At 39.1% G+C, this 18,520-nt stretch overlaps 1 protein-coding gene across 2 annotated transcripts in view; it reads left to right on the top strand.

Moving 5' to 3' along the window:
• CDC42 (cell division cycle 42) overlaps nucleotides 1-18,520 on the top strand; it is a 46,659-nt gene that overhangs the window by 10,167 nt on the left and 17,972 nt on the right. For both annotated transcript variants that reach the window (XM_029227658.1, XM_029227659.1), the window contains exon 2: nucleotides 16,139-16,293. In XM_029227658.1, coding sequence (XP_029083491.1) covers nucleotides 16,189-16,293 — 105 coding nt within the window. In that variant the 5' untranslated portion in view covers nucleotides 16,139-16,188. The remainder of the gene's footprint in view (nucleotides 1-16,138; nucleotides 16,294-18,520) is intronic.

The raw sequence follows: 18,520 nt of genomic DNA, 5'->3' as shown, positions 1-18,520 counted from the left end.
CCTCCACCCCCAAACTGGTCAACTGTTTCTTCTCTACTGCCATGCAATTACTACCCTAGTGCAGGTCCTTCATGTAAATCTTGGATTATTAAAGTAGTTTCTTAGCTGAGTTCCTGTACTTTATCTGGTTACCTTTGACAGTTCATCGGAATATAGGGACAAGATTTATATTCCTAAAAAAAACTTGTTCATGGATCAGAAAGAAATGGTAGCCTCCTGTTCCCCACCCACGTTAAATGAAAGTTCCTCTGCTTAGCTAGCTTTCAGTCTGTATGACTTGAACTCATCCTGTGTGTGCGTGTGTGTGCGTGTGTGTGTGTGTTTCTTTCACTTTGCAGGCTAGCACTACTTGTGTCCTTTCTCCTGGTATTCTGTCTAACTAGAGATTTATTCTCGTTCTTTTAGACCACCCCCATATTTTATTTATTACTCTTTTGAAAATCTATGGAACTTGTAGTTTATAGTGTAATTTTGTAGCAGACTACTACAGTTGTGTTAATCTCTTCTGCTTATAGCCAGTAAAATATACAAGGTGATGTATGTCAAGCTATCTAGCATAGTGTTTGGCACAGAGTAGGCATTCAGTAAGTTACTAAAATGTTTTGAAGACAGGGTTTCTGCCTTATCCAATGTAGTGCTATAATAGGTACTTAAATATTTTGCTGACTCTTATAGCACATAAGGTTGTTTCTTGGAAGAACAGAAGTCTGTTGTAACATGTTTTAGATTCTAACTTGTGTCCTGACGCAGTGAAGATTGAATAAGATGCGTTACGCACTTGTTTCTTGTTTAACTGATACACACACACACACACTCCAGCACAGCTGTTAACTCTTCTTGGGTTCTTTTTTCTTTTTTCTTTTTTTCTTTTGCGGTACGCAGGCCTCTCACTGTTGTGGCCTCTCCCGTTGCGGAGCACAGGCTCCGGACGCGCAGGCTCAGCGGCCATGGCTCACGACGGGCCCAGCCGCTCCGCGGCATGTGGGATCTTCCCGGAGCGGGGCACGAACCCGTGTCCCCTGCATCGGCAGGCGGACTCTCAACCACTGCGCCACCAGGGAAGCCCTTGGGTTTGTTTTTTTACATTGTTTACTGTGTTGGTAGTCTTCACAACTATTTTTAATATGTATAGCATTTCATTCTCTGGTGTATTGTTACTTAATCATTTTTTTCTGTTGTAATGTTATGGCATTTCATTGTTTCTTGATAAAGTATTTTCTTCATTTTGGATTAATTATCTGAAGTGGAATTATTTTTTTCAAAAATGGGAATAAAAATGTTTTAATTGTTGAAATACATTGGTAAATTGAGTGATTTACATTGCAGTACTAAGTGGATGAAATGGAATTGTTGAGACAAATGATTGAATGTTTTTATGGCTCTTAGAATACAATACAATGCAGGGCATTAAAAAAAATGCTTACGCTCATGAAATAGATCAGAGATTTTGGTGAGTTTAGAACTTGATAACTTTTAGACCAGGTTTGCTTGTGGTGTTTTTCTTAATTGTTGAATGTGTTTTGGAGATCTTTTCATTTTAATTGATAGTTTTGTTTTTAAAGTTAAAGAAAATACTACATGCATATGGTGAGAACTTCAGTACAAAAGAGAGTATGATGAAAAATAAGTCTTCCCATCCCATCCCAGACACACCCTTATCCTCTTCCCAGAAGCAGTCACTTTTGTCTAGCAGATGTGTTTTTGTCTCTGCACCTGTAAGTGTCTTTGTACATAGCCTCTGCACCTGTAAGTATATGTGTATCTCCTCTCCATAAAAAAATTCACATACATAAATCGGCATGTTATACACAACTCTTCTGCACTTTGCTTTTTAAAAACTTAATATATCTTGAAGATCTTGCACATTGGCTCTGTATTGGCACTGTTTGCTAGGGCTACTCTAACAAAGTACCGTAGCCTGGGTGATTTAAACAACAGAAATTTATTTCCTTACAGTTCTAAAAGCTGGAAGTTTAAAATCAAGGTGTTGGCAGGGTTAGTTTCTTCTGAGGGCCTCTCTCCTTGGTTTATAGATGGTGGACTTTTAGTGTCTTCACTTGGTCTTCCCTCTTTGTCTGTGTCCTAATCTCCTAATAAGGACACCAAGTTAGATTAGGGCCCACCAATATGATCTCATTTTACCTTAATTACTTCTTTAAAAGCACTATCTCTAACTTATATTCTGAGTTACTGGTGTTTATCGCGTCAACATATCAATTTGTAGCAGTCATGGGGTGGGGGTGGGCGCAGTTTAGCCCATAACAGGCACTATAGCTTATTCTTTTTAAATAGTTGCATGATATTCCTTTGTATTATAATCTACTTTACCATTCCCCTGTTGGTGGACATGTCAGTAGTCTGTCTTTTGCTCCTACAAGCAAGGCTCTGGTAAATATCCTCGTGTCTACCTCTTTGCATACTTGGAGAAAGTCTTAGAAATGGAATTGCCAGATCAAAGAATGAATGTACATATTAAATTTTGGTAGGTACTGGCCTAGACATGGAAACCTTGTTTCTTATTGTTTCTGATAATTTTTGAAAGCAAAAATTTGCCTTGTATATTATGTCCTAATCTAAACCGCATTTTGTTTTCAGGGGTACGTGATTGACTTTCACTTTGTACTTGGACAGAGTATAAACACAACCCCCTACAGAAGATTGCTTAGATAATCAGATATTGAATTGACTGTTTATCTGGATCACTTCACAATGATTAAAAGAGCTTATATTTGAGTGTTAAGTGCTGCACAGAGGAGTAACTCAGTTAATTCTTACAACCTGTGATGGTAATACTATTTCTGGTTTACAAATGGAGAAACAGAGTGTTGGGAAGAGGTTAAATAGCTTGCCCCAAGTCACACAAGAATGGGGATGTGAGCTTAGGGCTACTTGAATTGAAAGATTTTGTGCTTGACTCCTACTCTGTATTGTCTTCCTTTGGCATATTAGAGACTTGATAAGTATTTGTTCTGTGATTGTTATTTTGTCTCTTCTTTAAGTGAAGGTGGGTTACAACCCTTTCTGTAACATTCCAAATCCTCTTGCTACAAATGTGACATTTAGTTTAAACTGTTCTTTGAGATCAGATCCAGGGGATTTTAGAAAGGATTGATCAAGTTAGCAAATAACCCTGTCAAGTAGAAGCAAGGATTTTTCTTAGTTTACTCTTATTTATAGTATTTAGATGCTTTCATTTAACAATAGAGGTTCCGATCTTTATCATAGGGCCATTTTGGTTTTTGCAACTTTTTTTTTTTTTTTTTTTGAGGTACGCGGGCCTCTCACTGTTGTGGCCTCTCTCTTTGCGGAGCACAGGCTCCGGACGCGCAGGCTCAGCGGCCATGGCTCACGGGCCCAGCCGCTCCGCGGCATGTGGGATCCTCCTGGACCAGGGCACGAACCCACGTCCCCTGCATCGGCAGGTGGACTCCCAACCACTGTGCCACCAGGGAAGCCCGGTTTTTGCAAATTTTAACTGGGAATAAGAGTAAGGTGCCATATTAGATGTTTACTCTGTGCCAGGTGATAATTAATAGTTTTATATACATTGCTTAGTTTCTCTTTGTAGCAGTTTTGTGAGTTAGATGTTATTGTAGAGAAAAGGTATGGAAGTGAAGTAACTTGCTGGGATCACATACATTAAAAATTTTAATTTTTTCTTGCTCAGTACTATATTAAGTGCCTTGGGAAGGAGATGATAAAGTATAAGCCTAGTTTTTTCTCTGAGAGCTTAAAATCTTTTAGAATAAACACAAACTTATGTGAATAAAAACAACATGACTAAGTGCTCAGTTGTGTTTTACATTTGTTGAGAGAGTACCTACGGTGTCCAGTATTGATCTGTGTTCTGGGAATACATCAGAGTCCCTGCCTTCCCAGAGATTTCCTTATTTTTTATCTGTCTTCCTTTACTGCAGTATAACATAAACAAGATAATTACAGATTATGACCATACCGTAAAGGAAATAAACAGGGTAGTATGATGGAAGTAAGGGGGAAGGGGAGTGGATAGTAATCTGGATAGTGTGTTTAGGGGAGAATTTTCTGAGGAGATGGTGATTTGAGCTGAGATCTGAAGGATGAGAAGTCAACAGCGTTAGGAGCAGGGGAAGGCATATTTGGCACGTATAAAGACCTGCAGGCAGGACAGGGCTCGGCATGTTTGAGGAATATAATGAGACTTGTATGGCTAGAGCATGGTGAGTGTTAGGGATAGGAGTATGAAATATGAGATTTAAGATCTAAGAAGGGTCTTGCTATGGAAGTTCAGAGAAGTTGGGCAGTTTTTAAAAATTTTATTATTGTTTATTTGGCTGCACTGGGTCTTAGCTGCGGCACGTGGGAGCTGTTAGTTGCGGCATGTGGGATCTATTTCCCTGACCAGGGTTTGAACGTGGGCCTCCTGCATTGGGAATGTGTAGTCTTATCCCCTGGACCACCAGGGAAGTCCCCATTTGGGCAGTTTTTGAAAGCTGGAATAGTTAGGGAAGGTGTTTCAGTTAAGGTGGGATTTGGGGGTGGTAAGTTAGGATAGAAATAGGATGAGTTGTAAGGCTAGACATCCAAGGTTTGGAGAGATGATATGATGTGGATAAAGGCATAGACATTCCGATAAGCACCAAACCATATTGGATAATTTAAATAGTGTCAGACAGTTGGCAGTTGATTAGGTGGGCCAAGTAAGATGCATACTTAGTTGTGCAATTTCAGTCCTATTCCCCAGGTTGTCAAGACCTCAGAGCTGTGGCAGATTGAGACTTGAGATTTGGGATGTGTGAAATGCTCTGTCTTTTGTTATCTGGTCTTTTGCAGGAAACTGAGGGGAGGTTTGAGTGTGTTTTAAAATCTCCTTGCCCTTTCTTAAGAGAACAGAATTATGTTGCCCTTAATTAAGAGACCAGAATGGGAAAATTGCATATAAGGGTGTCAGTATTAGTAATACTATTAAGGAAGAATATGGGGGGGGGTGATGCTTATTTGGTTATTGTCTGTATATGCCACTTTGGATTGTTGCCCCAAAAGGACATGAGCTTTGTTCCAGGCAGAGGGGGATATGGCTATGTATAGGACAATGCTTGCCACTTATTAGGTGCCTAATAAAGGTTTGTTGACTGAATGAATAAATCTACGAGTCTTGAATATTTTGAGGGAAAATCTTGCTGTAATATCCATTCTCTTCTAATCAGGTACTTAGTACTCTTATACATTATTGCATACTCTTCATTCTTCCAAATTGTTTTGAAATATTACATTCAAAAGTTATATAGCGTATGCAGGTATTTACTAATTGGACTAAAAATTTTTTAGGTCACAAAGACTAAAATGATTACTTTGGCTAGCATCCCTTAGTTTTTGCCAATTTGAAGAAGGAAAACTCAGCATGGTAGTAAAAATAAGGACTCACGTTCTTATTGGATCAGACATTTCGGAATGAAGTCATTTTCAGAAATGAAGCTGACACAGCAAACTTCTAGCCCTGCTGAAAACATCTTTTACCACACAGAATCATAATCTTTCATTTTGTAAGTGCTACTGTCAGCACTTTTTTCCCTGACAGTTGCTTCATTTTTGTGGTCTCAAGGACCCATAGAACCTTAATTTGACACCCGCTTCTCTACTCTTTCATGTAGGTTGTGGTTTCACAGTATTTATCAGTTTCTTTCACAAGTGGCAGAAAATGGAAGAATTGAATAATTGCTTTAATGAGTGCCTAATGTTTGCCTTTCATCACTTTGCATATGTTAATGCATTTAATTGGCAGCTGGAGATATTAGGAATTTTGCAACCATTTTGTGGGAGAGAGATACATGAAGAATTTGAGTTTTTGCCCAAAGATACTTTTGTTTTATGAAACATCTGGAAAGTACATTTAGGGGAGGGGAGAAAAACCCAGTATCTTTCCCAAAAAGCAAAGGCTGCAGTAGTGTTATCACTTACATTCTGCCCAAGTTTACTTCCCTGATTTCTTTGACTATATTTTGGTGAAATATCTACCAATTTTGCACATATTTGCCAGTCTCACGTTAAAAAATCAACAAAAAATCAACAACAGGGCTCTTGGACATGTACTATGGAGACTTTGCCCTTTAACTTTCTATAATGACTTAATTCTAGAGGTGAGTAAGTGGAATTTTTGGGGTAAATAAGCTTACAGCTATTTAAGGATAGGAGAGAACAAAATAAGGTTTGGTTTTTGAAAAGTTAAAAATTTTATTAGCCTTATTTAAAGCAAAACGAGTGAATACTTAATTTCTTATTTTTATTTTACCACCTTTTTTAAAAAATTAATTTTTTTGGCTGTGTTGGGTCTTCGTTGCTGTGCAGGCTTTCTCTAGTTGTGGTGAGTGGGGGCTACTCTTTGTTGTAGTGTGCGGGCTTCTCACTGTGGTGGCTTCTCTTGTTGCGGATCACGGGCTCTAGGTGCTCAGGCTTCAGTAGTTGTGGCACATGGGCTCAGTAGCTGTGGCACACAGGCTTAGTTGCTCCTCGGCATGTGGGATCTTCCCGGACCAGGGATCAAACCCGTGTCTCCTTCACTGGCAGGAGGATCCACTGTGCCACCAGGGAAGTCCCTAACACCTTTCTTGATGATAGGATTCTGGCCTTCACTAATTTCTTCCTGTTAGAATAGACACCTAGAAGATGGAACATAAACAATTGAAATAGCCAATCAGCTCCTAGGGGACATGTGCTGGCTTGAGTGAGGAGGACAAGGCGCAAAAAAGTGTTAATTATTTCAGGAGGATTTTCTATAAAGAAAACTTCTGGGTAATGAATGAAATACTTGAGACCTGGTGTTCTTACCTAGCCTCTACTCTAATAATTCTAAGAAACCATCTAACTGCTCTATTATTTACTTACACAACTTAAATCCACAACAAAATCAGTATGTCTCACAAAGCTCAGTCAATTAAGTAAACAGGTTTGGGGATTTTATTTTACTCTCCTTACAAGCTAATATGTTAGCCTGATATTGTTTTATGGCTGCTGGCAGAAGACATGAGACTCTAGGGTCAGAGACAAAGAATTTAATTAAGCCACAGCCAGCAGCAGGAGATCAGTGTGTTGTGTGCTGCTTCCCCTTATCCCTAAGACTTCCATGTGGGAGATGCAGTGGGTTTGTGTCATAGCTGAGGAACACCGAGCTTGGGGAACCTACTATTTAATAGCATGCAGAAGGCAACCCTGCTCTTTGTCCCAGAGGGAGACATTACTGTATCCTTCAAGGTTGTTTGCTGCAAACACAACCCTATGACATGGCCTGGGTAGAGTGGTCAGGGCCTTGCATTCTTAGCATACCTAGCAAGATGGGTAGGACCACAAGAGACCTATGGGGTCTCTTCCAACACAGGGTTGTCTACTTTTTAATAATTGAAAGTTATTTTATAGAATTCCAATTTTAACTTATTTTTCCAATTGGAATGCATACATTTATTATTCGAAACGGAGGCAAACTACTTGATCATATTAAGCTTCTTTTGGATTTTTATTAGGGCAAATACGTTTGAGCAGTAGTTGAATTGCTTTGACTTTTTTTTAAAAAATAATTTATTTATTTATGGCTGCGTTTGGTCTTCATTGCTGCGTGCGGGCTTTCTCTAGTTGTGGTGAGCGGGGGCTACTCTTTGTTGCAGTGTGCGGGCTTCTCATTGCGGTGGCTTCTCTTGTTGGGGAGCACGGGCTCTAGGTTTGCGGGCTTCAGTAGTTGTGTCATGCGGGCTTCAGTAGTTGTGGCTCGAGGACTCTAGAGCACAGGTTCAGTAGCTGTGGTGCACGGGCTTTGTTGCTCCGCGGCATGTGGGATCTTCCCAGACCAGGGAGCAAACCCTTGTCCCCTGCACTGGCAGGTGGAATGAGTGCCAAAGTTTTCTAAGATTATTTCCTATTTACTGAGGACTCTGAAAACAAATTATGAAGTTCAAAAAGAACTGTCTTTATGTGGCTTGTTCTGTATTTGCCTGAATTCTGAAGAGTTGGGAAAGAATGTCAGGATACATGAGTATTAACTGTCTGGCATAGGGGCAAGTCCTTTGCATTTAGACCAGAATATCTGCAAAATGATGGGATTTAGTTAGTTCATTAAGGGATATTCCAATTCGGAAAAAAAAAATCTTATTCTTTATTTTGTTTTTTTAAAGTAATATTGGGTGAACTCTTAAATTTTGGTTCTCATAAATTTTTTTGAAGCTAAATGTTTATTTCAAGGTTTAAAAACATGCTTCTTACAGTGTATTGCTTGTTTTGGGGGAGAAAGGTAACTATGGTGGAGGTGTAATGACAGCAAAAGGTTTTATAAACCATATTCTCTAAAGTGACTGGATTTGATAGGAGAGACAGGTGATGCCGATTTTATTTATTCTGTTTAATCGTTTAACCAGACCAGCTGTTTCATTGGATAGGTAAGGAAGGCTTTTTATTCAGGGTTGTTACTCTCTTGATTCTCCATATCTCTTTCCTGTATCCTAAGTATGAAAATGGATTACTTCGGGGGAAATGTGTTTCAAATGAAAAGAGCATTACTTTGAGTGTATTTTGTGTTAGTGTGAATGTAGTGTCTTTTTCCGACATCACTTCTGTCAATTCCATTGTAACACTCTCAGAGTTAGTGTAGACCCCACAGCTTAAGGGCTCAGCCCCACAAAACTGCCTCCACTTTAGGCACCAGCTGCAGATGGGGTACCCAGGCTATCCACCCTTCTGCATGGCTGATGGCAAATTTGGGGTATGGGGTACGTGTCCTCCCCAGGCAGGCACTCTCCAGCACGACGTGTTGACTAACTTGGAAGCTCTTTAAATCTTGTTCGCCAGTTTTCACAGAGCTCAATCTCCAGTGCTCCCCTCCCCGTCCCCTCTTCCTGAGGTTGGCAGGTAGGGCTGAAAGTTCTAACGCTCTCATCACTTGGTCTTTCTGGTGAGCAGTCCCATCCCAAGGCTATCCAGAGGCCCCATCCTAAGTCATTATTAGGAAGGGGCTCATTATGAATGACAAAAGGTACTGCTACCATTTAGGGGAATTGCAAGGGTTTTAGGAGCTCTGTGACAGGAATCCTGGACAAAGACCAAACACTTATTTTCACCACAGTGAATACCAAAAATTGGATGCGGCTTTTATTCACACTGTTTACTGTTAATATTTGACATCTTTTTATAAGGGATATAATAGTCTGATTGAGAATATACATTTTTTGCAAAACAAGCTTATTAGCAAATACCTAACCCCCAGATCTTTTCATATGCTCTTTGTGCCTTGTGTCTAGAATGAACTGTGGGGCATGGGAAGATAGGGCATCTGTAGCTGGGAGCGTTTTCCCTTCCCCACATACAAATCCTTTTCCTCAGGGATTGCATTGTTTGGTGGAGTTTAGTTGGCATCCAGCCAATAATAATGATACTAAGAGTTCCATAGCCTCTTTAAATCCAGAGCTCAAGAACCCCAGAAAACTAAAGGGGCTTTAGTTTTGAGATTCTCAAAGGGTAATTTGGACCTCCAAAGCATTTAAGAATGTAGGAGATAACGGTTTTGGTGTGGCTGTCAGGAGGAGTGATAGGTATTGGGAAGGAGTGTGGAAGATCCACCTTATTTCACAATTTTATCTTCCTTATGATTGGCAGAATCATTTTTTATGCCTTAAGTTGCTCAACACCAACCAATTCCAAGTTCTGGTACAAATGAACTTCATTATTAAAAGAAATAGTGCTTAGTTATTGGTGCAGAATAACTTTTCTAGCCACTCTGGATAGCAGAATGGTACATTGGTACTACATAGCCTCTTTGCTGTTATAGTGATTTGACGTTGTTTAAATAGGAAGTTAACATAAGGAATTACAAATATGTCTGGCTTAGTTTCCTCCATGTTGTTGAAGCTGGCATTGTATATATTACAAGAACAAAGTCTCTCCCCTGGCCCCCTACTCCCTCCCCATCTGTCGGTCATCTGGTGACCTTTCAGTACATGAAATTATTAATAATACATGTCAAATGCTTTGCAGAATAATCCTAATTAAATTGGAACTTGACTCTGAAATGACCACCTTTGTAGTGATAGCTCTAAATTTGACTACATTTGTAGTAAAGACAATGAGTATTATAAAAGTGCCTTTACTCATTTAAGAGTAGGTGCAAACATTTACTAAGCATTTACCAGAGGCCAGGCACTGTTTTGAATTCCTTACATATATTTTCTTATTCGATCAACTTACCCTATGAGAAAAGTATTACTATTTTCATTTTTGAGATAAGGGAGAACTGAGCAGTTATACAGCTTGCCTAAGGTCACATAGCTAGAGTGGTAGAGCCAGTCTGACTCCTGAACCAGTGCTCTTAACTGGGGATCCACAACCAGTTTCTGATAGATTGCTGAACTGTCGGTTGAGGAAGCATAAGAAATGGAAGATTTGTGGGTATATAGATAGAAAGGGGAAGAGTGAACTCTTAAAAATTCTCTCTTCTCGCTTCCCTTCTCCCCAATAAGATTGAGTGGTTGTCTGCAGGGTGAAGAAATAGGAAATGAACTTAACCCCTGTTTCTTGCTTCTTCTTCTGCCTTCCTCTTCCCAGTCTGGCAACTGTCATAGGTATATACTTGCCACTCCATTTTTAGTGAACATATTTGTTTTGATTAATGTCACTTCTTAGGAGAAAGTAGTATAGTATAGAATTTTGGAGCAGAGCCTTGACAGACTGTTTGGGTTTAAATTCCAGTTCTGCCATTTACGGGCTCAGTAATCTTGGTCTGGTTGCTTAACTTCGCTGAGCCCTACTTTTCTTACCTGTGAAATGGGGACAGTATAGTACATATCTCAGAGTTGAGAGGACGAAATGTATGAATATGTGTAATATGTTTAGAACAGTATGTGGCATATAGTAAGTGCTATATAAGTATTGCCACTGGCACTATTATTTGAGAACACTTGGGTTGAACCAGTTTTTTTTTTTTTTTTTTTTTTTGTGGTGCGCGGGCCTGTCACTGTTGTGGCCTCTCCTGTTGCGGAGCACAGGCTCTGGACGCGCAGGCTCAGCGGCCATGGCTCACGGGCCTAGCTGCTCCGCGGAATGTGGGATCTTCCTGGACCGGGGCACGAACCCGTGTCCCCTGCATCGGCAGGCGGACTCTCAACCACTGTGCCATCAGGGAAGTCCTGAACCAGTTTTAAAGCACCTCTGAAGTATCTTGGTTCGTGATCTCTCAGTATACAACATGAGTTTTTCATTACTAAATATGTAAAGTGCCTGGTTGATACAGATAACTCACAGTGATAATTTGGATTCTGCTTTTAAGAAACTCACTTCTAGGTGATCTAAATGTCAGTAGTGTTTATTTTAGTTTAGATTCTTTTGTTACTGGTATTTTTTGTCTTGTTATCATTTAGGGCAGTGGTTCTCAAACTTCACTGTGCATTAGAATTTCATAGGAAGTGTTGCGCTCTGATCTATTAGATTTGGGGTGAGGGCCCAGGAATCTGAATTGTTAACAAACTCATTTCAGGTAATTCTGACTCTGGTTGTCCGAAGTGATAGTTTTGGAATTGCTGATCTAGAGGCTGAATTCAAGCCTAACAGGAAAAAGAGATTATAAAAAATATTATCAATAACAATGTGAGCATTAATAAACAGAAACCTCATTTAAGATGGAGTCAGAAAAAAAAAAAGATGGAGTCAGGTGACCAGAAGGGGGAGCTCTCACACCCTACCACTAGACTTTAGTTGTAGACCTGAGAAGTACCTTTGTATCTCCAATAGGGAGAAGGTAAAATAACTGTCTGTTTTATTGTTTTAGGTTAACAACTGTCACATTTTCAGTAGTTTGCATGTAGGCAGTGATAATTAATAAACTAAAAAAGCATTTAATTTGGTGTTTAAAGATAGTGATAGGGTCTATTCCAATACCTAAATTATATTGTTAACACCTGTTAAGTAGCTTGGTTTTAGGGACTGCTCTGTAAATACAGGGAAATGCAGGAAATACAGCAAAAAATCATACGGGAGTCTTCAGGTGAAGAAAAAATATTTGGGTGGATTTCTTGTTTTTTGTGTCATTAGCTAAATAGCAGCAAATATATTCAGTTCATTTTAGCCTATGTTTTTGGTGCACCTGCTTTGTGCAAAGTGTGAGAAGTTTTGATTGGGTAATAGTCCACCAAAGAGAGAAGAAAGTGCAGTGCAAGTTTTGATCCTCTGGACGAAAATAGGTATGGTGGGATTGACTTAACTGGCACAGTTGGTAGAGGAATTCATGTATATTGAGTATGTGCTAGGAGCCAAGTCCTTTTATATTACTTAGTCTTTATAACTTTGCAAGGTGTTGGTGTAAATTATAATTAGTTCTGTTTTACAAATGAGAAAATTGAGGCAAAAAGAGATTAAGAAACTTGCGTAGGTCACTAGTAAGTGCTGAGCAGAGGTTAAAACCCAGGGTTTTCCTGACTTCAGGGTTAGGAAAATTATTATTGTTATGTATTTAGTTTCTGTATTTCGGAAATTCTTCCCAGCTTTACTAAGCAGGACATGCAAGAAGGGCCTGATTGGCTTGGGGGCTGTTTCTCCTGCTCAGAAAAGATCCAGACTTCTAAAAGTTCTCAAAGTAGTAATGTTAGTGATCTTGCCAAACTGTTTGCGGACCACATTTCTCTCACAAGAGTTCTAGTCACCCATTATCTTTCATTGGAAAAGCTTAAAGATCTTCCTCAGAAAGTTTGGCATTTAGTTGTAGTGATTTTGCTCTTAAGAATGCAGAGAGATTTTGGGGCTTCCTTGGCGGTCCAGTGGTTAAGACTTTGCCTTCCAATGCAAGGGGTGCAGGTTCGATCCCTGGTCAGGGAGCTAAGATCCCACATGCCTCATGATCAAAAAAACAAAACATAAAACAGAACAATATTGTGACGTTCAATACAGCTTGTGATAGTTGTGACTTAACCATGCGGCAGTCATATTCATGTCTTTAATTATGGAAACTTTTTGTTTTCAATTTCTTCTTCCTTATTTCCTAGAGAATTTTAATGAAACTTTCAGGAAATGGTAGCTCTTCCTTCACTAGAAGTTTCAAGTTTATAAATGGCCTGATGATTTTGTATTTGCTAGGTAGTATGGGTTACAAGTCTTAAAAGTGAATACCATAGGTAGACTGAAGATAAGGATCTTCATATTTAGGGATGACAATTGATTTTAACCACAGTTAAAATTTAATAATAGCATTTATTTTAGGTGTTTTTAAGACAAAGTCTCAAAAGTGGTCAAGTTTACTGTAAAGTTACTTGATAAATCCAAATATTATTATAATTTTATTGATTCTAAGACTTTTTCTCTTACATTTAACACCTCTAAATTTAGGATGTATTTTAAAAATTGTTGTCTTCTTAGCATCCGTGAAATATAGTAATTAGGATTCAGTTCTGCTGCTGTAACAGAGAAGTCCAAAATAATAGGGGCTTAATGAAAGAGAAGTTTCTTTCTCATGTAAAAGTCTTGGAAGGCAATACAGGGCTGGCCCTTCCTATTGTGTTACTCATCCTTAGCATGTAATTTCTGTCTTCTGGTTCAGTGTGACTGCTTCAGCTTCCATTATCATGTCTGCATTCCAGTCTAAAGGCCGGGATAGGAGAAACTATTCCCCTTGTTTTTAAGGCTAGTCTTGAAAATTGCATCCATCGCTTCCATTCCCATTTGCCAGAACTTGGTCACATCTAGCTGCAAAAGAATTTAGGAAATGTAGTCTTTACTAAGAGCCATATGCTTCAGTAAAATTCTGTTACTAAAGAAGAGAGGAAGAATTGGGAGACCGCTAGCAGTGTCTGCCACAGTGATCAGACCTTACTTTCTGTCCAGTGCTTATGATTAAACTCTTTGTAAAAAAAATTGCCCCATAATAATGGTCATGAGAAATAGAAGATACAGGAACTGAACTTGAAACTGATTTTTAGGCACCTGGAAAATATTCTGTAGGATGATCAGAACTCTCTCTGCTTAACCTTTCTTTTCTTTACTCTGAATTGGAAAGAAATTTTACAGAAGACCTTGTTTTTTAGCAGAATGTTATCCTGTTTTTCAGAGGTGGACTGAGGAACCATGAGAAGACAGCTATTCCTGTTTTCTCTTCTTTTATTATTAAGTAAAAGACATTCTTCTAGAATAATTCTCTAGAATTAATTTAGTGCTTGGTTTAGTGTGATTATTTTGATAGGTAATTTGATTTAGTTTAGGGATTAAGATCCTTAACCTAGTATGAGTACTTCTCTAGTGCATTACAGGGAAAATGTAGTCAAGATGGTTTTGATGAGGAACAGGAGAATGTATATTTCCTGTAGGTTACTCACTTGTATATACAGAGATTTTTTTTCTTTTTTTTTTTTTGAAATTAATTAATTAATTTATTTTTGGCTGCGTTGGGTCTTTGTTGCTGCATGTGGGCTTTCTCTAGTTGTGGCGAGCGGGGGCTACTCTTCGTTACGGTGCGCAGGCTTCTCATTGTGGTGGCTTCTCTTGTTGCGGAGCACGGGCTCTAGGCGTGCGGGGCTTCAGTAGTTGTGGCACATGGGCTCAGTAGTTGTGGCTTGTGGGCTCTAGAGTGCAGGCTCAGTAGTTGTGGCGCATGGCCTTAGTTGCTCCGCTGCATGTAGGATCTTCCCGGACCAGGGCTTGAACCTGTGTCCTCTGCATTGACAGGCAGATTCTTAACCACTGTTCCACCAAGGAAGCCCTGATACAGAGATGTTAACAGACTTGTAAGTCATGATTAAGAGTTGTGCAGGTTACTATACGAGCATATAGGCCTGGCATCCAATCCACAGTTAGATGGTTCTGTGACATTTTTATGTTTAATAAGGTGGCAGCTTTAGCTAACAAGAAATTGTAATCCCTTCAGAATTATAATTGAAAAAGGATTTTATCTTAAAATATAGGTATAGAGGGTGTGGTGTTTCTTCTTTATTCTTCCAGAAAAACTGTTATAATTTTTCATTGACTCTTAAGATGTCATATATCCCAGTTTCGTAGATGTCAAAATGTGGGGGAAAATGGCTGGTAACAAGGGTTAGGAACCTTCGGTAAAGATATGTTCTGATTTTAGAAATGTTTAAGTGTAAAAACAAGCATTCAGAATTGAAATGTAATAAATCCTTGGCGCATTTGTAATCAATAGCTTCTTAGAATGGAGGACTACAGTAAGAGAAGCTAAAGTAATTGTATCTGTTTGTAAGTTAGAATGCTTTAGAGTGATCTGACTTTTTCATTATAAAAATCTAGGATTTGACCTCTTCATGCCATGAATATTGAATTAGTAGCTAGGCAACTTGGCACTAAAAGAGCAACTGAGACCAGGGATCACCCTGATCGTTGTCCTGTCCCTCATGTTGCTCATCTATTACAGACGGGAGGTGGTGGTGCTCTGCTGCTTATTGGTTATAGCCTGAGTAACTATAGCTCTAAGATTGGGTAAATGGACCATTCTTTGAAGCAGTGGTCTTTGTATTGCAGTCTAGTACACATACATGTGTGGGCATGTACAACTGAAGGAAAAGTTGCACAAATTAACTTGACACACTACGTGGGATTCATTTTCAAATAGCCTCTTCTCTTGCATTATAAAAAGACATGCTGCTCTTTATGCTACTTTTGATATTTTAAAAAACCCTTATGTCGAAAACAACCGGGCTTCCCTGGTGGCGCAGTGGTTGAGAATCTGCCTGCCAATGCAGGGGACACGGATTCGAGCCCTGGTCTGGGAAGATCCCACATGCCGCGGAGCATCTAGGCCCGTGAGCCACAACTACTGAGCCTGTGCGTCTGGAGCCTGTGCTCCGCAACAAGAGACGCCGTGATAGTGAGAGGCCCGCACACCGTGATGAAGAGTGGCCCCCACTTGCCCCAACTGGAGAAAGCCCTCACACAGAAACGAAGACCCAACACAGCCAAAAATAAATAAATAAATTTAAAAAAGAAAAAAGAAAACAGCCAAGGATCAGAAACTTAGAAAATTGACTCTTATTTGCAAGTCACTATTTCTCTTTTTAGGTTCTTTTAGCCCTAGTAGTTGGGTTGCTGTTTCTGTTATTGCTCTGAATGAGAGAGCCTGTTGCTAATTGAAGGAAAAAAACACATGTATAAGTACAAATAATTAACAGAAATATCTTTAATCCTTTTGTAGGTCATCATCAAATTTGAAATATTTAAAGTGGATACAAAACTGTTTCAGCAATGCAGACGATTAAGTGCGTTGTTGTGGGCGATGGTGCCGTTGGTAAAACATGTCTCCTGATATCCTACACAACAAACAAATTTCCTTCTGAGTATGTACCGACTGTAAGTATAAAGCTTCCATCTATTAGTGAAATATATTATAATTTGATATCCTTTTGAAAACTTTATGTACTGAAATTTTTCTGTTGTCTGCCTTTGTTTCCTGTTTTTAAAGATCTTGACTTCTCATGGGTAAATTATATACACTTTAAAATTAAACAGCTGAAAAATCAGTGGAAAGTCAGAAGGGGTGATACAAGGGTTTGCAAGAAGTGCTGGGAGGGAAAACTCCAATAGACAAGATTCTAAAGTGTGGTGGTCTCAGTTTGGAGAAGTATGCCCTACATTTTGGAAAGAGGTGATTTTTTTTGATATCTTGGCCAATGATTAATCAGTGCTTGGAGGTCTTCTGGGATGATTTTGGGGGTCTTGTAACTTCAGGGAAAGTAGTATGTGTCTCCACTTATTCTCCTTAGGGAATAGAAGGAAAGCTTATGGAGCTGTTGTCCTAGCAGTAATGGAGCTCCAGACTGGTTTTTAGAGGCACAGAAGACCTGTTTTTCTTATGAGTACATCAACAGAAGAAGCCTTTGGGGATTCTCTCCCACAAATGCTTTTTATCGGCTCCTTGGAAGAGTAGAGGGAAAATGGGAATAACAAAGATACTGAAGTGAGAGAGAGAGAGAGAGAGAGACAGTTATTTAGAGTAACACTCATTGTGAATGTGTTTGGGGATCCAGTGTTTGTCCCAGGTTGGTTGACCAATCCAGTGGTGTAATTATATTAAACATAGATGTCTATTCTGTGGTGAGAGAGGAGCTAGGGTTGGCCTGGCCTGGCAATAACCACCTCTGTGAAGTGAGCTCTTTTAGGGGTGGGTTATGAAGCACCTATGTATGATTAATATGGAACTAGTATTGTTTGGAAGTAAAAAGGAAGAAAATGTATCATTACTTTAGGTTAATCTTCAGAGATGAGAGCATTTTTGAGAGGGTGACAGATTAAAGGCTTGGTAATTATGTTTAATTGTAATTGAAAGTCTATAATGTCCCAGGGCATATAAAGTGATTGAGGTAGGCCCAGGCTATTGGAAGAAAAATTAGGTTTCTTTGAGGGGGAGAAATCATATTTTTAAATACGAAATCGTATTTTTGAGTTGGCCCATTTGGGGACATTCGTAAGTGAAAGAAGTTCTGAGGTTGAAAGGGACTTTTAGGGGACTTTTAGAGCTACATCGATTTTGTGGATCTTGAGTGAGGGCAACTGTCAGATTATTTGTGTTTCAGTCTCCATTTAAAGTTGTTTTCTTGTAAACATGGTTTCTGAGTCTAGGCTTTCTATTTAAGGAGGGCTTATGGGTGTTTTATGTATGTGTTTGTATGTGGATCTCTGGAAAAGGGTTAGGTATGACTTAAGAAAATAACCTGAATGGTTTGAGAGCTTAACCACATTCTTTACACTTCCTTGTTCTTGTTATCAGGAACTGACTTTCCCTTAACTACCACCTCCCCCAAAGCCCTTGCTTCCAATCCACTCTTGCTTACATTTAAACAAACTCCCAACAACCCACTAAAACATGAACCAGAAAATTAGTGTTAAACAGAGCTGATCTTAAAATGTAACATCCTTCTCCTGGTTGCAAAGCCTTACTTTTCAATTGTAAATTAATTCAGAGGAGTCCATGAATTAGTGTTGGGTCTTTTTTCATTTAGCACTGTTAGCTCCCATTTTCACAAATAACGTAGTACAACCAATATTAGTATATACTAAGTTTGTTAATGGGTTTTACAGTCTGTTTACAAATAGTATACCCTATTCACTATCCTTAAGTGTACATAAACACACCCCCCCCACCTATATACTATCCTTAAGTATACCCAATTCAAAGAAGATATCTTAGGTCATGTGATTTGTACCCAATAACGTGAGTTTTATTCATGAAGTCCCAACAAATAATCTGCCAGCCGTTTCTTAGACACTTTCCTTGAGTACCTTGAAGGAACCTACATTTCTCTCTAATGGGAATGTTTGCAACAAGGCTGCTCCTGTCTTCAACCCTGAAAGGAAAAAGATTATCATGGATCTAGGAGATTTTAATACTAGATTAAAAGGAAATGGTCTATGAAGAAATAATTTCTTAGAAATCAGGTTGAAAATTGAGGTAAACTTTAAACTACTGTCTCAGAAGTTTCAGACTTGAATAGGATCATCTTGTATAGTCAGGGGACTCTGCTCCTGTGACACCTCTAAGCCTTCTGTGGGTTTTTATCCAAGCTGCTGGGGTAGAGCA

Source organism: Monodon monoceros, unplaced genomic scaffold, assembly GCF_005190385.1.
Source record: "Monodon monoceros isolate NGI ecotype Baffin Bay Population unplaced genomic scaffold, NGI_Narwhal_1 Super_Scaffold_18, whole genome shotgun sequence".
NCBI lineage: Eukaryota > Metazoa > Chordata > Mammalia > Artiodactyla > Monodontidae > Monodon > Monodon monoceros.
Note: the sequence above shows the minus strand (reverse complement) of the source record. Positions and strands in the feature narration are given on the sequence as shown.